The sequence below is a fragment of the Abrus precatorius genome, unplaced genomic scaffold (genome assembly GCF_003935025.1).
Source record: "Abrus precatorius isolate BTA unplaced genomic scaffold, Abrus_2018 Scaffold10, whole genome shotgun sequence".
In the NCBI taxonomy this organism is placed as follows: domain Eukaryota; kingdom Viridiplantae; phylum Streptophyta; class Magnoliopsida; order Fabales; family Fabaceae; genus Abrus; species Abrus precatorius.
The window spans coordinates 29,272,043-29,290,509 of record NW_020874292.1 but is presented as its reverse complement, the minus strand read 5'-3'; the positions used below and the strand labels follow the sequence as shown (position 1 = coordinate 29,290,509).

General features: G+C 32.4%; 2 protein-coding genes across 2 annotated transcripts; both read right to left on the bottom strand.

The window, feature by feature from the left end:
* Positions 1-79: 79 nt before the first annotated feature.
* On the bottom strand, positions 80-4,859 carry LOC113846523 (histidinol dehydrogenase, chloroplastic-like). The gene is made up of 13 exons (XM_027474911.1): positions 4,595-4,859; positions 4,467-4,519; positions 4,321-4,393; positions 3,720-3,821; positions 3,218-3,319; positions 3,028-3,099; positions 2,895-2,957; positions 2,702-2,743; positions 2,359-2,418; positions 2,134-2,244; positions 1,279-1,449; positions 714-804; positions 80-512 (listed from the first exon to the last, which is right to left on the bottom strand). The coding sequence occupies exons 1-13, from the start codon at positions 4,802-4,804 to the stop codon at positions 235-237; spliced, it is 1,428 nt and encodes a 475-aa protein (XP_027330712.1). The 5' UTR covers positions 4,805-4,859; the 3' UTR covers positions 80-234.
* A 6,639-nt stretch (positions 4,860-11,498) lies between these two features.
* On the bottom strand, positions 11,499-15,687 carry LOC113852211 (protein POLLENLESS 3-like). Its single transcript, XM_027482451.1, has 6 exons — positions 15,478-15,687; positions 15,008-15,220; positions 14,775-14,923; positions 14,471-14,539; positions 13,521-14,381; positions 11,499-11,619 (listed from the first exon to the last, which is right to left on the bottom strand). The coding sequence occupies exons 1-6, from the start codon at positions 15,685-15,687 to the stop codon at positions 11,499-11,501; spliced, it is 1,623 nt and encodes a 540-aa protein (XP_027338252.1).
* Positions 15,688-18,467: the final 2,780 nt, after the last annotated feature.

Below are 18,467 nucleotides of genomic sequence, written 5' to 3'. Positions count from 1 at the left end.
TACATGCCACAAAACCCGGTCCAAATTGGTGGGCTATCAAACTAATTTTGTTATCTGAATTATTAAAAATTAATATGATATATAATACTATCATTATATTTATTTATTTATATGCATCTCAAAAATATACCTTAAATATAAAAAGTACTTTTAAATATTTAGTTTTTGTGGTACATAAACTAAGAGCAAGTAGCTTGCAAGAGTAAAGAGAAAAATGGGTTGATGCACATCATCTCATCTTGAAACCTGCTTGGCTTCTATGTCTTGGAGTCTCAAGGTAACTGCTCTCTTGTGGGCTTCAAGCCCTTCAACTCCAGCCATTGTTGCTACATATGGCCCAAGTTTTCTTAGACCCTCCTCTGTGAGAGATTGCACAGTTATGTACTTGAGGAAAGAGTCCAATGACACACCACCATACATTCTTGCATATCCATAAGTAGGAAGGACATGGTTTGTCCCACTTGCATAATCACCAACACTTTCAGGTGTCCATGGCCCTAAGAACACAGAACCTGCAGAGGCATTGACAAACATTTAGATTTAGAATTCTTGATGCCATCAAGAATATAAAATGAGTAATCTAACAGGTATTAGATGCTCTAAGATTGCAAGCGCAAGTATAACTGACTAGACTAAGCCTATTCCCACTCCTGCAAATCCTACATTTAAAAATAAAAAATTAGCAACGGAAGGAAAATTCATAGACAAATTACCTGCATTTTCAATAAAACTCTCCCACTTCTCTGCATCCTTCACATTGATTATTAGATGCTCGGGAGCATATAAGTTTGAGAAAGTGATAGCCTGAAAGATGGATAAGTAACTTACAAAAACTATGTTTGATGTCAGACGAATTGAGACTTGACATGCTAGAGGAGAATTCTGACTTAAATGTAAATTATTAATTAAATAAAAACAGAAATAATCTAAGGTTAAACTTGAACTCTTCCAAAGAAAGTTATGAATTCTAACATATCAAGAGATAATAACAACATTTCTTGCCGCATAAATGTTAAGAGAATACTTATGTATTCATGTGCTTCTTAGGTTATTTTCTAGTATTGAGCTGGGCCTATCTTTCCCATTCCTATTCTTCTCAGTGTTATGCATAACTAAATTTGCTGTGTAATATATAAATACAGACACAGAAGCTCAACAGTCTGTTTAGTGATTCCAAAGAAATTGTTCTTCTCGTTCTCTACCTTAATCCTTCTTAATTCTGATTTCGTTGTTCTTCTTTTAGAGGGTCGAGACAGACACGTAGACAACAGAACTGACCTCAAGCATATCACGTGCATACACAATAAAACTGTGGTTCAGTGCTTTAGAGGCAAACTCGCCTCTTGGAAGACTCTGGCACTGCTTGCTGAGCTCCTCCTGTATAGCATTTAGATCCACACCATCTCCAGAAATCACAAGAACAACCTGACTATCTGGGCCATGCTCAGCCTGAAAATTGTAAATATGGTGCATAGATATCAGCAGTGTACAAGAAGCAAAAAAGGTTCAGAATCATCTTAGAAGTATGTAGGCAGAAAAATCTCAAGTCATGATTCCGTAAGGTGATAGTGAAGCATGCCCATTTGAGTCTTTAAACATTATATTATTTTTTTGTTGGATTATGTTCACATGACTGTTTCAAGTCAGCATCTGGACATTTGGCAAGTTTTGAGCCTCAGTTTAAGGAGGTCCTTTCATTTGAGGTCTATGTGGGCTGTTGAGTTTTGGTAGATTTTGTGCCTTAGAAGAAAGGTGTTCCAGTTAGTTGTCTCTTCTCTCGTGTATTTTTACATGCAATGTCAACTAAGAGAACTCTGAATCATAATCAGATTATAAACAAAGTCAAACAAATGAATGTTTCTTTACCCTATAACCTTAGTTTACAAATCTGGTTGCTTTGATTATCGACAGATTATAATCATATTATGAATTCATCCTATATTGAATTTAGGAAAGCTAACATCATCATGTAGAAACTAGAAACAAAAGCTTATAGAATAATGTATAAACTGTGCTAGAACACAAGTTTCACTTATCAGAAGTGATAAAGAAAGATAAACTATTTTCATTATGAAGATGAATTAGTGGATAATTTTTGTAAAGCAGATAGGAGCATTTGAAAACTTATTAAACCTGGGAAAGCAAATCGGCAGCTACATGAGAGGGAATAGCATGCTCGTCTGCAATGACCAAAACTTCCGATGGGCCGGCTGGCATGTCAATTGAAACCATGGCTTCACTGTTCTGCAGAAGATATTTAAAAAGTAAAGATATGCAGAAGAATATTTAAGATTCAACATACATTATGTAGTAGTGCTCACCGGCTCAAATTTTTTTGTAAAATATAAACATGCTTACTTGAAGTATCATTTTTGCAGCTGTGACATATTGGTTTCCAGGGCCAAAAATCTTTTCAACCTGCAGGATTCATCACAAATACACAATTAAAAATGATTGAATAAGTATAATTTTTTTTGCTAAAATAGGAAAGGTTACATTTTAAGTACTGTTCAGTCACCAGATTACGAAATCTATTTAGGATAGTCTTTGATAATCTATCATGGGATGAGTTACACTATATCTAATAATGCAATTGGAATATGATACACTATTACAGAGAAAATAAATAAAGCTGGATCTTTGAATACAATAATTATCAACAGAGCAGCAAACAAGATGAGTTAGATGAGAAGCTAGCCACCTTTGGACAAGATTCTGTTCCCCAAGCCATAGCAGATATGGCCTACAATGGAGAAAAACACCAAATTAATCATAGTATAATTTATAAATATGTTAAAATAAAATTAAATATAAGGATACTAGATTTGAATTACAAAACTAGATAAAGGTTATCTTATATGATAAAGGCAATCTTATATTATCATGCTTCAAACCTGTGCTCCTCCAGCTTTGAGAATGTGAGTCACCCCAGCCTTCTTTGCACAATACAGTACCTCCTGCAGGAAAAAAATGATCAGAACAAGAACAACATCATAGCTATAATTTTCATACAATATAGACAAATACCTTGCATGTAGTGCCATCCTGAGTTGGAGGGTTTGCAAGAACAATAGTTTTACATCCTGCAATTTGTGCTGGCTGGTATACAAAATAATTAACCGTCAGCTAAATCTGGCAAGATAAATATCAATTTACACAGTCAATATCATAGAACACTGAAAGACATAAGAGCCACTGAAATATCTATTCAACTTACAACTGAAAGCATCAAAGCTGTTGAAGGTAACACAGCAGTTCCCCCTGGAACATAAAGACCCACTGAGTTAATACTTCTCGCAACTCTCTTGCATTGGACTCCCTGAGATTTTCAGAAACTCAAGACTCTCACATAAATAAGATATTGGGTAACACTAAGAACCAAGAAAAAACAAATATGTAGGCATGATAGTGAATGACATGATATACACAAATAAAAAAAATGAAAATTTAAAAGATAGAGACTAACCAAGGCCAGGAAAGAACATAATCATAACTGAAAAAGATGATCTACCCATTTGATTGGCCTAGTCATCTAACTATTCCAAGATAATGCTACAAAACTTAGCCTTACTAAAAACATCTTGCCACTGAATAACTCAAATTTTGACTTAATAATGCACAATAATAAGTTTATGGTAAGTGTCGATTTGGCCTTGAATCATTAAACGCTGCTTTCTCCATCCAACCTAGGCTAGAAACAAGAATCAGAATTGACATACTTTCATGTTCTCAACATTTTTCTCAGGTGACTTTTGAGCAGCATGAAATGCATAAATATTGCTGTAGGCGACATCAAAAGCTTCCTCAACAGGAGGATCAAGCTGCAAAAGGCAAAAACAATAATATAATATCATCCAAACCAGCACCATGTCATGTGCTCACTATGGGATTGTTTGGAGATCTCAACAGAAATGTAGACTATGCTATTAATTTAATTAATTTCCTTTGAGATATTATTATTACATTACAATTGTATTTATTAATTCCTATTCCACATAGACATTTGTTTGGAAAGAAAGAGGGAGAGAACAAATTTTTTTATTTTTAAATTAAAAAAATTATATACCATTTATGATCATAAATAAATGATTAATACATCAAGTTTATCCTAATATCATTTTGGATTTTTATTATGAAAAACATCAAATTACAACATGTTTATTTAAAATAAAAATCCCCCCTCCCTTCCCTTCCCTCTCCAAAACCCCTCTCCAAACAAACCCTTAAACAAACTGAATCACAATAAAGCACATCTTAAACAAACAAAAGCCAACAAAAATTATTATGGTAAGATATGAATATCCAAAGAAACAAACATACCACAGGGTCAGGGAGCTCAGAGACAACCTCAACTACCTTATCCAGCTCAACTTTGTCAAACTTCGAAGTATAACTAAAAAAACACAAGTTTAAGCTACATAGGCATAGAAAACAATAGATAATTCAAAAGATAATAAGAAACCAACTCTTTAACTGCAGCATCCCCTCTTTTATGAACATCATCAACAATGGGGTTGACCTGAAAAAGAAAAAGGAATGATTTTGAGAGTGAAAAGGGAAAAACCACTTGAAAACAAAGAGACCCATTACGAACCACGTTGAAAATGGAAGAAAAATCAATGCGGGGACGAGTTTTGAGGCTCTGAAGCTGAGAGGGCGTGAGGTTGGATAAGCGATAGGACTTGATGGAGCACCGTATTACGGTGGGCTGAGTCGTAGCAAAGCGTGTCTTACTGTTACGAAGTGGTGGATGAATCAAACAACGGTTCCAGTTTGAAGCCGTAAACGCAGATTCCATCCTCATCGAAACGCAGGGGTTGGAATTTGAGTGAGTGACACACAACACTGCTATTATGCTTTGTTTTGCTCTTCTATTAGCTTCGTTTAACTTTTTAAGGTTAACTTCTTACATTTGAAAAAAAAAAAGAAAAAAAAAGAAGGTTAACTTAATACAGACAAAGAAATTTATTTTATTCAATAGCTTTGAAAACTTAGGTTTTATGTCACCAGAAAAAAAGAGGTTTTAAAAAATTTAAATTGAAATTTTAATTTAAAAATTAACAAAAAAATTCTAACTGAATAATTAATTAAAATATTAATTTAATTTAATATGAAAATTTTGAAGATGCGTGGTTGAAAAAAAAAAGGAAGAGAGAAGTGTATGTAAAAATTATCTCATTATAAAGAATGAAAACTTGATTTTGTTAAATAAAAAATTTGATCCCTATAAAAAATCATTTGACTTATTTTAGTTTCTAGTGCGAAAAAAAGTCACTAAATGATGTATATGTGCATATTTGGATCTGAATCTTCTGCAGCTTTGACGGGAACTACATCCTGTAGTGCGTTTTTGCTTAAGCCAATTTTGTTGCTTAAGCAAAATTTGAAGCTAATTTGCTTGAACACAAAAAAATGCTTAAGCGAATGGGAAAAATGCTTCAAAACATGCTTAAATGAGCCACAAGAAATATGAATCATGACTTGCTTAAGTTCAGAATTTCGTTTAAGCGATTTGTATTTAGCTTAAGCCCTGCCAAGTAAAATTAATTAAACCTAAGCGAAAATGGATCAGAGAGGCATGTATTTCAATCACTCTTTTCGCTTTAGCAAATTGTGAATTGCATAAGCTATTATGGATTCACTTAAACCTTGACAAACGATTTTAATTATTATTAATTTGAGGCAGAGAGCAATGGTTGCAGACTTGCAAAATAGCTTAAGCGAAAATGAAATGGCTTAAGCGAATGGGAGTAAGGCTTAAGCCCAGATTTAAATTTTTTAGCGAATACAAATCTACTTAAGCCCATATGTGCGATTAAACGAATATATTAAAATTTGCAAAAATTATGTAGACAAAGACAGCATGCAAAGGGGAGCAAAATACACTTGATTACATTACATAATACCATTTCAACTTACATCTTACACACAAAAAAAAAAAAAAGAGTTTATAAATACATATTTAGCTTAGACATAAAAGAAGTATTGGCAATTGCGTTATCAAATTTGATCAAGTATTGAAGCATTGGTATCATCCAAAAGAGTTTATAATATAAGCACCATTTTGGATAAATATTAAAATCCAACAATGAAAACTATAGAGTTCAACATTGAAAAACTAAAACTAAAATTAACTACATAATAGAAAATGTTTAATCACTAAAATCCATTAAAATATAATGTAATCCTAATTGTAATCATGGATCTCTAACTCCTACATTCTCCTCATCTTGCATGGGTTGTGGCTCATCTCCCTCATCATATCCCCCTTCTTCCTCTAAGTGCTGACTTTGTTCTACATCTCTCCTTTTAGTTTCGTCATTGTCCTGAATGTCATCAAACGCTCTTTCATGTGGCTGTGACACATAATCTTGTGGAGTTTCTTCTTCAGGTGAAAAGGTAGGGTTATCAGTGAACCTATGGAAATCGGAAGATCAAAGTAATGTGTTGCATAATTGATTAGATATTTTAAAATATTAAATGAGAGAAGAGCTTACTTGTAGAAGGACTCATTTAGCTGAGTGTAAGCGCGGTTGTTTGCTGCCAACTGCTGCTCTATGTGACTCAGATGGCGTAGGATGCTTGAATCCGTTTGTAGCATGTCAGGCATAGATGGTTGTGTTCGTGGTTGTCTTGGCTATGATGTAGGTGGCACAGATGAGGAGTGTTGAGATGAAGGTCTTACAGGCTGTTCCAATAAATTGATGCAATAATTTTTGATAAACTAGGAATTGATTAGTTTCTTCAAACTAATAGTTTGAGTGAAGCAATATGGAATGGTGATGCTTTGGGAAGCACATAAAGCAGTAATGGGTGCTGGAAATCCTAAAGGTTTTGTAACTGATGCAGTACTAGATACATTGGAGATCACAAATTGATGTAGCTCATTTGAAATGATTGCTGCTATGTCAACGAATATCCCTTGCATGATGCTATAAATGAGATATGCTTGAGGCATCCGAATATCTGAAGTGTGTATGGTTGGAGCTATGTTGGCAAAGAGAAAGGATGTCTAATTTTGGGCCAAAGTATTCAAAGATTGTCTCTTGAATCTCATTAGCTTCCCAGCTGATTTTGTTTCATAAGATTTTCTAGGGATGCATAAGACTTTAACTACTCTATCATCCAAAAAACCTGAGAATTATTTCTGAAGTTGCTGGTATTGGCATAACTCTCCTTGTTCTAAGGTAAGAGGGTTGTCTAAAAAAGCTGAAATTGCATCTCTGTCATACGCAATTGCATGTCTTTGACCCAAGACCTTCTTTCTTACCTATTTGGTATCAAAGGCCACATATTTACATAAAATTCCTTCACGATTACCTCATTAATGTGGTTGGGGAGATTTGCCAAGAATTCTCATTTTCTTCTCCTAATCTCTTGCATAAAATCTTCATACTCTCCTTCATCTCAGGTAGCAATTCCCTAGCCTGTAAATCAATAAATCTCTGAGCCTTAGCCCTGGTTTTGAATCTATATCTATCCCATGATATGATTTTTGTTTGTGTTTAAGTTTCAAATGGTGATTGTTGTTGTTCATCAATAGGTTCAGTAGACTACTATGATGATTGACCAACTGCTACCCTTTGCCTCTTTCTTTGAAGAATAGATTTCTTTGGTGTCATCCTGCAACCAAAATCAGAGAACATTTTTCAAACATAGTCACTTAAGCGAATATAGGCGCTTAACCGAAAATTGCAGCACAGAAAATAAAAGAAGAAAGGCATTAAATCTAACCAACAACAAATTTTTCAATTAGTCCAACACATATGCAAGTTTAAAAATATCTTTCTTTACAATATAAAATGGATGTAAAAGGTTATAATCCATGAAAATTATACATCTCTATCAACAATCTAACACCATACACCCTAATGAATACAATATAAATCAAACAAAGGTGTAGGAAATATACAAGGGCTTAGGGTTGCATATTGTACCTGAAAAAAATAAGATTTATGAAGCCTTTGAAGCTTTGGAAGAGAGGACATAGGTAGATGGCGCTGAAGCAAGTAGACAGAGAGATAAAGATTAAAAATGAAAATGAAAGAGATTCAATTTTTTAAAAATCAATAGTCGCGACCTTCACTTCAGCGAATTTTTCTGCCTAAACGAAAATTCACTTAAGCGAATATTCTTGCTTAAGCAAAATATCAAGCGAATAGGCGCTTAAAAGAAAATATGCGCTTAAGTGATTTTAGCAGATAATTTGGCGCCAAATATATGGGTAGTGACGTATTTCTGAAGAAAGACACTTTCCCTAATCTTATGAATGAAGGAACACTGAAAAAACAAATGTTCTAAGAAGCTTTGATGAAGGAAGTTCATTGGTGAGGAAAATCTTTGACAAGTTCATAGCATTTGACAACATTTTCTCCTACTTCTTTGGCAAATATCATCTTCAAACAGAGAAAGTGTCAAGGCACACATGTATTCCATAATTTTTTAAATTTAAGATTACTGAAATCAATACTTATCATGTATATAGTAATGTTATTGGAGTATAGAGATAGTCACAAAGAAGAATGTCGCAAGAAAATCAAGTGTCGGGTTAGAGTTTGAGAGTCTTGAACAAGCATGGCAATTTTGGTGTGAATATAGAAGGCTAACAATACTTTAACAAGTGAAAGGTAGATAATGTCATCATGGGTTGCATATATGTTTGTTGCAAAGAGAGGCATCGAAAAGAAGATAAAAGAGATCCACAAGTAACAAAGCATCAACCAGAAACTAGAACTAAATGTCTTTCAAGAATAGCATTATCTTTGGTAAACAATAATAAATATGTCATTAATCAATTTGTTGAAGAGCATAATCACCCATTACAATTGCTAGAAACAACACACATGCTTGCTTCTCATAGTAATGTAACTGACATTCAAGCTCATGAAATTGTTTTGGCTGAGGCATCCGGATTGCGACAAAAGGCATCATTTCAACTAATGAGCACACTTGCTAGACACCAAGCTAATGTTGGGTATACTAGTCTGGACACAAAAAAATACTTGAAGGCAAAAAGACAAAAGGGAATGGTATACGAAGAAGTCGATTGTCTAATGTAATACTTCCAATGACAATTAGTAGACAACCTATCTTTTTTTTATGGGTACCAAATGGATGCGGAGGAGCAAATCACAAATGTTTTTTTCGGCAGATGCAAAGATGGTAATTGATTATAGATTTTTTGGTGAAGTTGTATCACTAGACACTACATATTGCATCAATCGGGCTAATAGACCTCTAGCATTGTTTTTCAATTTTAACCATTAAAGAGACATTGTTATCTTTGGGCAGTCTTGTTATATAATGAAACAACTGAATTATTTCAATGATTGTTCGAGACTTTCTTGGAAGCACACAACAACAAAAAACCTCAAACTCTTTTTACAGATCAAGATCAAGCAATGGCAAAGACACTTCTCCAAGTAATGCCTAAGACACAGCATGCATTATGCAAATGGCACTTAATGCAAAATGGCATAAAGCATTTGGGCAATTTGATGAAAGAAGGGAGTAATTTCTTAAGAGATTTGAAAAGATGCATATATGACTTTGATACTTCAATTGACTTTGAGGATGCTTGAATGAGGTTGATTACATAATACAATGTTGAAGAACATACTTGAATTACTTCACTATATTCCATAAAGGAGAAATGTGCATCATGTTATCTCAAGGATTGTTTAACCCTTAGAATGTTATCTCAGTTAAGTGAAAGTTTAAATTTTGACTTCAAGGCCTATATGAGACTTGGTGTTGACATCAAGTAATTGGACACTTTGAATGGGTAGTTGAAGACAAACGTTACAATGAGTTCAAGTGTGAGTATGACTCCTCACAAACTAGCCATGTTGCAATATGAGGTATCATCAATACTAATACAAATGGCCAAAGTTTACACACATACAGTGTATAATTTATTTCAATAAGAGTTTGCTCAATTCTTGGCTTGTTGCATATCACAAAGGATTGAAACTCCCCTTTTGATTGAATATGTAATTACTAAAATCAATCAACAAAGATCATGGACAGTTACATTTGATTGTTCCTTAACTATTATCAATTGCTCTTATAAAAAGTTTAAAACATTTGACATACTTTGTTGTCATGCTTTGAAAGTGTTTGAAGCCAATGATGTAAAGGTTGTTCCTGACAAATACATACTAAAGAGATGAACAACATAAGGATGTTGTGGTATTATTCATAATGTAAAAGGAATACAAGTGGAAGGAGATCATAAGTTGAGTACTACACGCATATACCCACACCTAGGGTGTAAAATGATTAGGTTGGCCTCAAAGGTTTCTAGTTCAGAAGAATATTGTCAATTAGTGGATGATAATATTAATACTTTAATCATTCAAATCACAAAGTTTCGCTTACAACCACGAGAAAATGACAACAATAACGATGATGGTGTAAATAAGGTCAATATTCATGGTACACAACCTAAGAGATTCAAGCATAGACCTACTACCAAGAGGAAAAGGTGAAAAAGATTCAAAGGTTAGGTTGAGCTACAAGCAAAAAAAAAAAAAAAAAAAAGAACAAAACTCCAACTTTAGGTCAATTAGCATCTCAAGTACTTTGTTATAATGACTTTTATTGTCGATTAATGCTTAACTTCCTTATTATAACCATATCATAAATTTCACTGTCAATAAATGTTTAAGGAATATCAACCAATGTTCTGTGATTCGTTTCAAGTACATTGTTCAGCACCTCCATATTATGATCCCTCTCAAATATTAGTTAATCAATTAAGTCTCACTGATTTGTTGAAGGTAAGACTATTCAACTACCATCCATTCTTGTTCATTATGTGTCTTCTTATATATCTTTTAATTTTATAGGAACAACTTGATGATACCAATGCTACAATCCTTGATCAAATTTGATTATGCAATTGGCAAAAGTTCTTTTGTTTCTAAGCTAAATTTGTATTTATAAACTATTTTTGGTGGAAGATGTAAGTTGAAAAACTGATGTAATCAAGTGTATTTAGCCCCTACTTGCATGCTGTCTGTTTTTGCATAATGTTTACAATTTCTTATTTATTCGTTTAAGCTCATGAAATCGTTTAAGCGGATCTTGATTCGCTAGAGAATTAAATTTTGGGCTCAAGCCCTGTTACCATTCGCTTAAGCTAATTAATTTTTGCTTAAGCCATTTTGTTGCCTATTATCTATTTCTGCATAATTTTTGCAATTTCTGATATATTCGCTTAAGCTCAGGAAATCGCTTAAGAGGATCTTCATTCGCTAGGAAATTAAATTCTGGGCTCAGGCCTTGTTACCATTCGCTTAACCCAATTCATTGTCGCTTAAGTCATTTTGTATGCCTGAAATCATTGCTTTCTGCCTCAAATTCGCTTAATAATAATTAAAATTGCTTATCAACGCTTAAACGAATCACCAATAGCTTGAGCGATTCCTAATTCGCTAAAGCTAAATGACAGACTCAAATACATGTCTCTTTGGTCCATATTCACTTAGGTTTAATTAATTTCGCTTGGCAGGGCTTAAGCTAAATACAAATCGCTTAAGCAAAATTCTGAGCTTAAGCGAGTCATGATTCATATTTCTTGTGGCTCGCTTGAGCGTGCTTTCAAGCCTTTTCTCCATTCGCTTAAGCCTTTTTCCGCACTCAAGCAAATTAGCTTCAAATTTCACTTAAATAAAAAAATTGACTTAAGCGAAAACGCACTGTAGGGCACAGTTTTTGCCAAAATTGTAGAGGATTCGAATCCGTGCATATCTGACTTATGTACTCTTAAGAAAATTGCATGTCTAAAAAAATTTTATACTTTTCTTTAACTTCTATTTTTTCTCTTAACATATATTTATTTTTTAATTTTCTTCTTAAAATAGACAATTTATTGTTTTTGTCTATCCAAGTGATAGGAAGTTTGAAGAGCCAAGACGACTATTGCTAAAACCTCAAAGGACTAACAAACCAAAAGATTTTTGGTATTCGGTAAGAGTTGCGTTAGAGTTAGATTCTCAATGATGATGTAAATTACGAATATTCAAGTATCAACAATCTAAGAAGCCTTACAAGTTGATGTCATTGTCGAACAATTTGGCGTTATTCACTGAATATATTGTCTTACTAAAATAAATAAAGGTTTGGTATGCTATATATAATGTATATAATGTTTTATAGTTATATGAATAGCACAAGGGTATTTAAGTAAAGCTAGGAAAACACATCAAGGGTTTTAATATAAGTATGGAACATTGATCTAGATAATAAAAGAAATTATCAAAGTTGTATGGTTCTGTTTTTACCTATTAGTTAAAGCAGGTGAAGTCCATGAACAAAACCATAAAGCTATCATTGAGGCTACAACTGTTTTAAACAATTTATGAGTGTTGAATATCTGTATTTTTCAATACTTTATGTAATGTCTCTATTTCAAAATATGATTAACCCCCACCTCTGTAGCATTGCAGCTTAGGACCAACAAAATCTTAATAGGAACACAATCAAAAGCATAATTTCTTTTCGTTAATTGTAATAATATAAGTAATGACTCTATGAAATTGAAGCACAATCTGTGATTGTACCAGAAATATGCACTCCTAGTTTCAATACAAGCGAGGAAACTACTTTATAGTTGGGAAGCATGAACATGGATTCACAAATCGTAATAGGAATAAACAGAAACATAATTTTTTTTCATTGATTGCAGAAGAAGTAACGCATAATATCAGTAATAAAACTATTCAAATTGAAGCACAATCTGAAAGTGTAGCAGAAATAGGCATTGTTCCAGTTTCAATACAACTCAGGAGCCATGCATAATATCAGTAATGAAACTATTCAAATTGAAGCACAATCTGAAAGTGTAGCAGAAATAGGCATTGTTCCAGTTTCAATACAACTCAGGAAACTATTTTACAGTATTGGGAATGAAACACGGATTTACAAAGGTTTTTACAAATAAAACACATTTGAGTGTATTAATGAAAGAATAAGCTATATTAATCAATAAATGCTAACCATGATCTTGTTATTAAGCCAATAAGTCTAAAACAGTGTGACCCTTCTCCCCCATCCATAAGGACACTTGTTTACTGCCAGAGACATAAATCATAGGCAAAAAACATCATGGTGTTCCAGGTTGAAGAGTAATATCCTGAAATACCTGCAACCTGTGTCTCCTTGTTATTTTCTTCTCATCAGACAACAAGTCTCTTTCTTTTGCCAGAATTTTGTGGTTTTCCAAGTTTGCTTTCTTTGGTGATGATTTTGATGCGCAAATGAAATATGTTGGACCTGAAGTCAGCTCCGGATTGAAACACAAAGAACGCTTCGCTGTTGGATTCCTTGACAAAATGGCATTCCCAGATGCATAATATCCATCTTTCTGGTCCAATGATTCCAACTTTTTGCTTGAACATTCAATCTGGTTCTGTTGCCAAGGATGTTGATATATTATATTTGAGTCTTCATTTTCATCATTAAACACTTGCGCATCATTCTCACCATCAAAATTTGTATATCCACCACTAAAGAAGTCCTCTTCTTCATCTTGTTCTTCTTCTACTATATCTGCCCAACTCTTCTTCTCAAGTGGTTTGTTTCCTGAAGCAAATTCATGAGCACCATTCACAACCATTTCATGTGATTCTGACAGTAAGGACCCACAGTTACTCTCATCTACGGCAGATATGTCCTCCTTCTCTGAAAACTCCATAACTTCTTCTGTATTATTCGAAGTGTGCAGTGAATCAGAACCCATTACTGCTGTGTCCTCATGCTTTAACATTGCAGGATCTTCCCATGTTCTTGCCCTCCACTTTCCATTAGCAGGTGAAGACAAACCATTTTCTTTTGAGTTTAGCTGCATTAAGTCATTCTTATCACCAGAAGTACTTCCAAATGAAGGTTTAGGATCTGAATGGACATCTCTATCTCCCCAAGTTTCCCTTCTATATCCATTATTGAAGCCCCATGAACATCTTTTTGTTTTTGTGTTAGTAACATGTAGATCTCTTCTAGCAGGATCAGGGGACTGGTACAATCTTCTCCTGGCACGAGATACTTCGCCCTCCGATGTTGTGGACCGGTTTTCTGTCCTACTCTTGACAATATCAGAGTTCTTTCCAATTGAATTCTCAGAGCTTAGTGGAGAACACTGTGACATACTCCTCATTGAAGATGATGCTGCATTCCCTGATGGTGATGACTCCATCTCAACCAGCATCTGAGTAGCACGTTCAAATGATTTGACAAAAGAATCGTCCATCTTTCTATTCTTTGACGCAGTGGTCACTGCCTGAAGTAGAAACTTAGCTTCTGTGATCTTGTTCATATGCATCAGACATATTGCCAAATTGCACTGCTTGTTCCTATCAACCTCAAAAGACAGTGCTTTTCTGTAGAATCAAATATGGAACTGTTACTTTTCTCTTAAAAGAAAAATGAAACACAAAATCCTTTTGGATTTTCCATCTTAAAAGCTCACCTATAATGTTCTTCAGCAATTTTATAGTCACCTTTTTGCAAGTAAGCCCAGGCCAAGTTCCCAAGTATCCTACATTCAAAGTCAAATAAAGTCACATGGCCCATATGCAAAATGCAAAATGACAGAGAAGCACAGATGAGAGAGGTGTTTATTGCCGCTCCTACATGTCTATTGTTACTCCTATTTAAGAAAATTTCCCTGCTATTAATATATAGTTACAAGAGAAAAGGAGGTATTTTAGACAATAAATCATTTAAATGGGATTGAACATAGATAGTTAGAAGTGACAATAGACACACCCCACCTTGATATTTCTTGCTCAGCAGTTATTTGAATCTTCTTCCCTTGAGATCGTGCTTGTTTCGTTGTCCTTCCCACAAAAGTCACACCATCTTCAATTTGCTTCAACTTGTGATGAAGCATGGAAATCTCTTCATCAACCCTTCCTGACCTCTGTGCAAACATACACACACAAGAATTTAATTCAGTTAATGACACAAAAAAAAGCATCAACAAATAAACGAGAATTAGCTTTACCTTGAAAAGTTCAACCAATATGTTATCCAAAGATTCCTGAGAATCAGAAGGACATAGATGACGAAACGATTTGATAGCTTCAATTGCCTCATCTGATCTATTCAATTGCTTCATAACCAAGGCCATGTCCTTCAATGCACTTTCAACACGATCCCCAGCATTGATGGCAGCCCAAAACAAAGAAATTGCTCTACTGGGATCCTTATCCACCAACTGTGATCATTCAAGGATTCATATTCACGATCATTGCACAAATATCATGAAAGAAAATAAACTAACAACCACCCTTTCCAATTCAAAACACTATGAGTCTCATGATTCAGACCCTCAAATTCAATCATATTGATAACATTAAAAAAGTATATATATCAAAGAAACAAAGCAATGTTGCATAAACAAAAACCTTCTTTTGCAAGAAAGAAAAAAAAAAGAAATCATATCCAAATTCAACACGGAAGTAACCATGTTACCTGAACTTGCTTAGCCTTAACATAGGGTGAGTCCCCGGCAGGAACCTTGTGAATTATATGAAAAAGATCACTTTTATTCACAGAGTTTGGTGATTTCTTTCTCTCTGAAAGTGGCATAGAGGGAGAACGTGAAGGTCTTGACTTCCAGGACAAAGGTGGCGGCGGCGGTGTCATGAAACACCTCGCCGGAGAGCTTCTTTCAAACAGCATTGAGGGAAGAATTTTCTTAGCCAAAAATTTTCCGGGAAAATGATGAGACCAACCAGAAGAAGGGAATTGAATTCTTCAAATGAAGCTTCTTTTTCTTCCTTTGATTGAAAGGTGTGAAAGACAATTAGAGAAAGAGAGGGAATTTAAGAGAGGAAAAACAAAAGCAATGAGTGTTGTAACGATAGAAAGTGAAAGAGAAAACGAAAAAAGAAAGAAAGGTGAAAGAAAAATTTGTAAAAGAAAGTAGCCGTTTTATAATTACTAGCCGTTGGGATTATTGGGTCACCGTTCCCACGTGTGGTTTCGCATCTCAGATACCTTTTGGGTTTGGGCTTCAAATTTGAGCCCAACTTACACTCTTTTACAGCTTCACCTTCAGATCAGTAATTTCACCCAAAAAAAAAAAAGTCAGTAATTTATAATTAACCAACCAAAGACCAGTAATTTATCAAGTTCCATATATTATAATGTGCTTTTATTCACCTTATTTATAAAAATAATCATTTATTAAATTATAAAAAGTTTTAAAATATTTTATAAAATAATTATAAAAAAATTACATTTTTTTTCTAAAAATATTGTTTATTAAAAATGTTTATATAATTTTTAATAAAATATTAAAATTATATTTTTATAAAATATTAAAAAAGGTATAAAGTATAAGTAATAACGTAAAAAGTTATCATATCTCAATAATTCTTAACCCATCATTCCCTCAAGATGATAATTTGAATTATGATGATAGGATATGATAACACACCAAAATCAAATAATCATGTTTTATTAATCAAAAAATATTAAAATTAAAATAAGAAAAGATAAGTTATTATTATATTTTATCTACCAAATGGAATATTGTCTACCAAATAAACCCTAAATGTTAGTTGGACATGATATATAATATTTAATAATAATGTAAAAGATCTAAACAGTTAATTTAATTTTCATATAATTTTGAGTCTATAGATTGATTAAGGACTAAATTGACACATTTTAAGAAAAAAAAAATTGAACCATATAACTTCACCAATCACCACATTATTATTAAAAGTCACATATCATGTCTAGTTAGTTATTTTATTTATTTAGACAACTAATATTTAAATAACAACATATAGTAAAATATCAACAATTATACCATTAAGAAATAAAAATAAAAATATTTTGTAAAATTTAAGAACTATTTTGATGAAACATAAAAATATTAGAAGTTAGAGTAATTAACAGTTACATTCATTAAGATCTAATAACAATTTATTTGATATCTAATCTCATGTCAACATTATTTTTTTATATTAATTATGATTTAAAACATTTATAAATATCAGTACATATATAATTTTACATTATCTCTAAATTACGCACAAATAAAATGTTTAATTATATTTTTGTTTGAGTGAATCTACCACTATCTTGGAATTTGATTGATATGACATTTTTGACTTGTCATAAAATTTTGGTTCCTCCCTTAGAACTCACTAAAAAGAATCTATTAAGTTCTTCCCTTCTCACACACAACTCAAACTATGAAATGAACATGAAAATCTATGCAATGACCTATTTTTCTCATGTCCTTAATCATTAAGATGCTTTTGATTGCATCTTTATTGTTTTGCATATTAAGAAGATGCATCACTTTTACTCCTCTAAATTTAATTTTTTTCCTCTTTCAAGTTAATTTTTCTAATACTTTATTTTTATTGGATAATTTTTATTGATTATATGGTGATAGTGTTTAATTTTTCATAATATTGTTAATAAAAGTGGAGTGACACTATTTTAAGAGAGACACATAACTTATCTTTTTTCTCAACTATCTTATCTTCATCTTGATCTATCTAATCCATTTTATGAGTGAAGAATATTTTTATTTAAGCTAATCTTTATTCATTTAAATAAAAATAAATTTATCTTAACAAGGTTATAAGAGAATCCAAATCCATTAATATATATGCTATATATGTCTAACACTCTCAATTTATAAAATCATATTAAATGTAATATAAAATAAAATATTTATCATATGTTCCATTCCAATTTTATTTCTTTAATAATCATTATTCAATATATTAAATCTTAATTACAAACAAGCTTATTTTTTGTTACTATTCTTCGTACAATTTTTGTACGAATAATAGATTTATATAAGATTATCACAATAAAAAAAAAGCGATGTTATTACAAATAAATATAAATATTTATAAAAAAATTAACATATTTTCTAACACATTATTTGTATTGTATTTTATTATTAATTAAAATTTATTAAAAATTATAAAAATAATGTAAGTCTTAATTTTAAATTAATATTTTTTTATATTTTATAATTTTTTAATAAATTTTAATGACAACACATTTCTCCTAAAAATATATGTAAACCTTTAAATATAAAAAGTTGCAACCTTAACTCAATAATCTTTCAGGCAAAGAATTGGAATAATTGTTAGGATACGCGAGAAATGTCTTAGTTAAATTAATATTTACTCTATGATTGACACTTGTTCACAACTTATGGTCTTATTAGTAACATAACACAATTAAATGATTATTCAATAAAGTTATATTAAAATATCATGTTAGGGTATATTAAAATTAAGAAAAAATATTATTATATTTTTAAAAATTATTATTTTAAAATATTTTAGAAACAAAATTTAAAAATGGAACAAGGAATCAATTTGACCCAAATCCTCGGCATCACACGAAAAAGAGAAATGAAATATAAACAGAGCGTGACACTGAGATATTCCTTCACATTCCTTGTAACTCACTCACCAATC

Bases quoted from the DNA above. Each gene is read 5' to 3' on its own strand.
- LOC113846523 (XM_027474911.1), bottom strand. From the start codon at position 4,804: ATGAGGATGGAATCTGCGTTTACGGCTTCAAACTGGAACCGTTGTTTG. The intron at 2,245-2,358 runs GTAAGCATGTTT...TATCTTCTGCAG, and splicing joins CTGCAAAAATGATACTTCAA to AACAGTGAAGCCATGGTTTC. The intron at 513-713 runs GTAATTTGTCTA...ATGCCTCTGCAG, and splicing joins GAGTTTTATTGAAAATGCAG to GTTCTGTGTTCTTAGGGCCA.
- LOC113852211 (XM_027482451.1), bottom strand. From the start codon at position 15,687: ATGCTGTTTGAAAGAAGCTCTCCGGCGAGGTGTTTCATGACACCGCCG. The intron at 14,382-14,470 runs GTGAGCTTTTAA...TTGATTCTACAG, and splicing joins ATTGCTGAAGAACATTATAG to AAAAGCACTGTCTTTTGAGG. The intron at 11,620-13,520 runs CTTCTTTAGTGG...GCTTAAGCGAAT, and splicing joins GAACAAGATGAAGAAGAGGA to GGAGAAAAGGCTTGAAAGCA.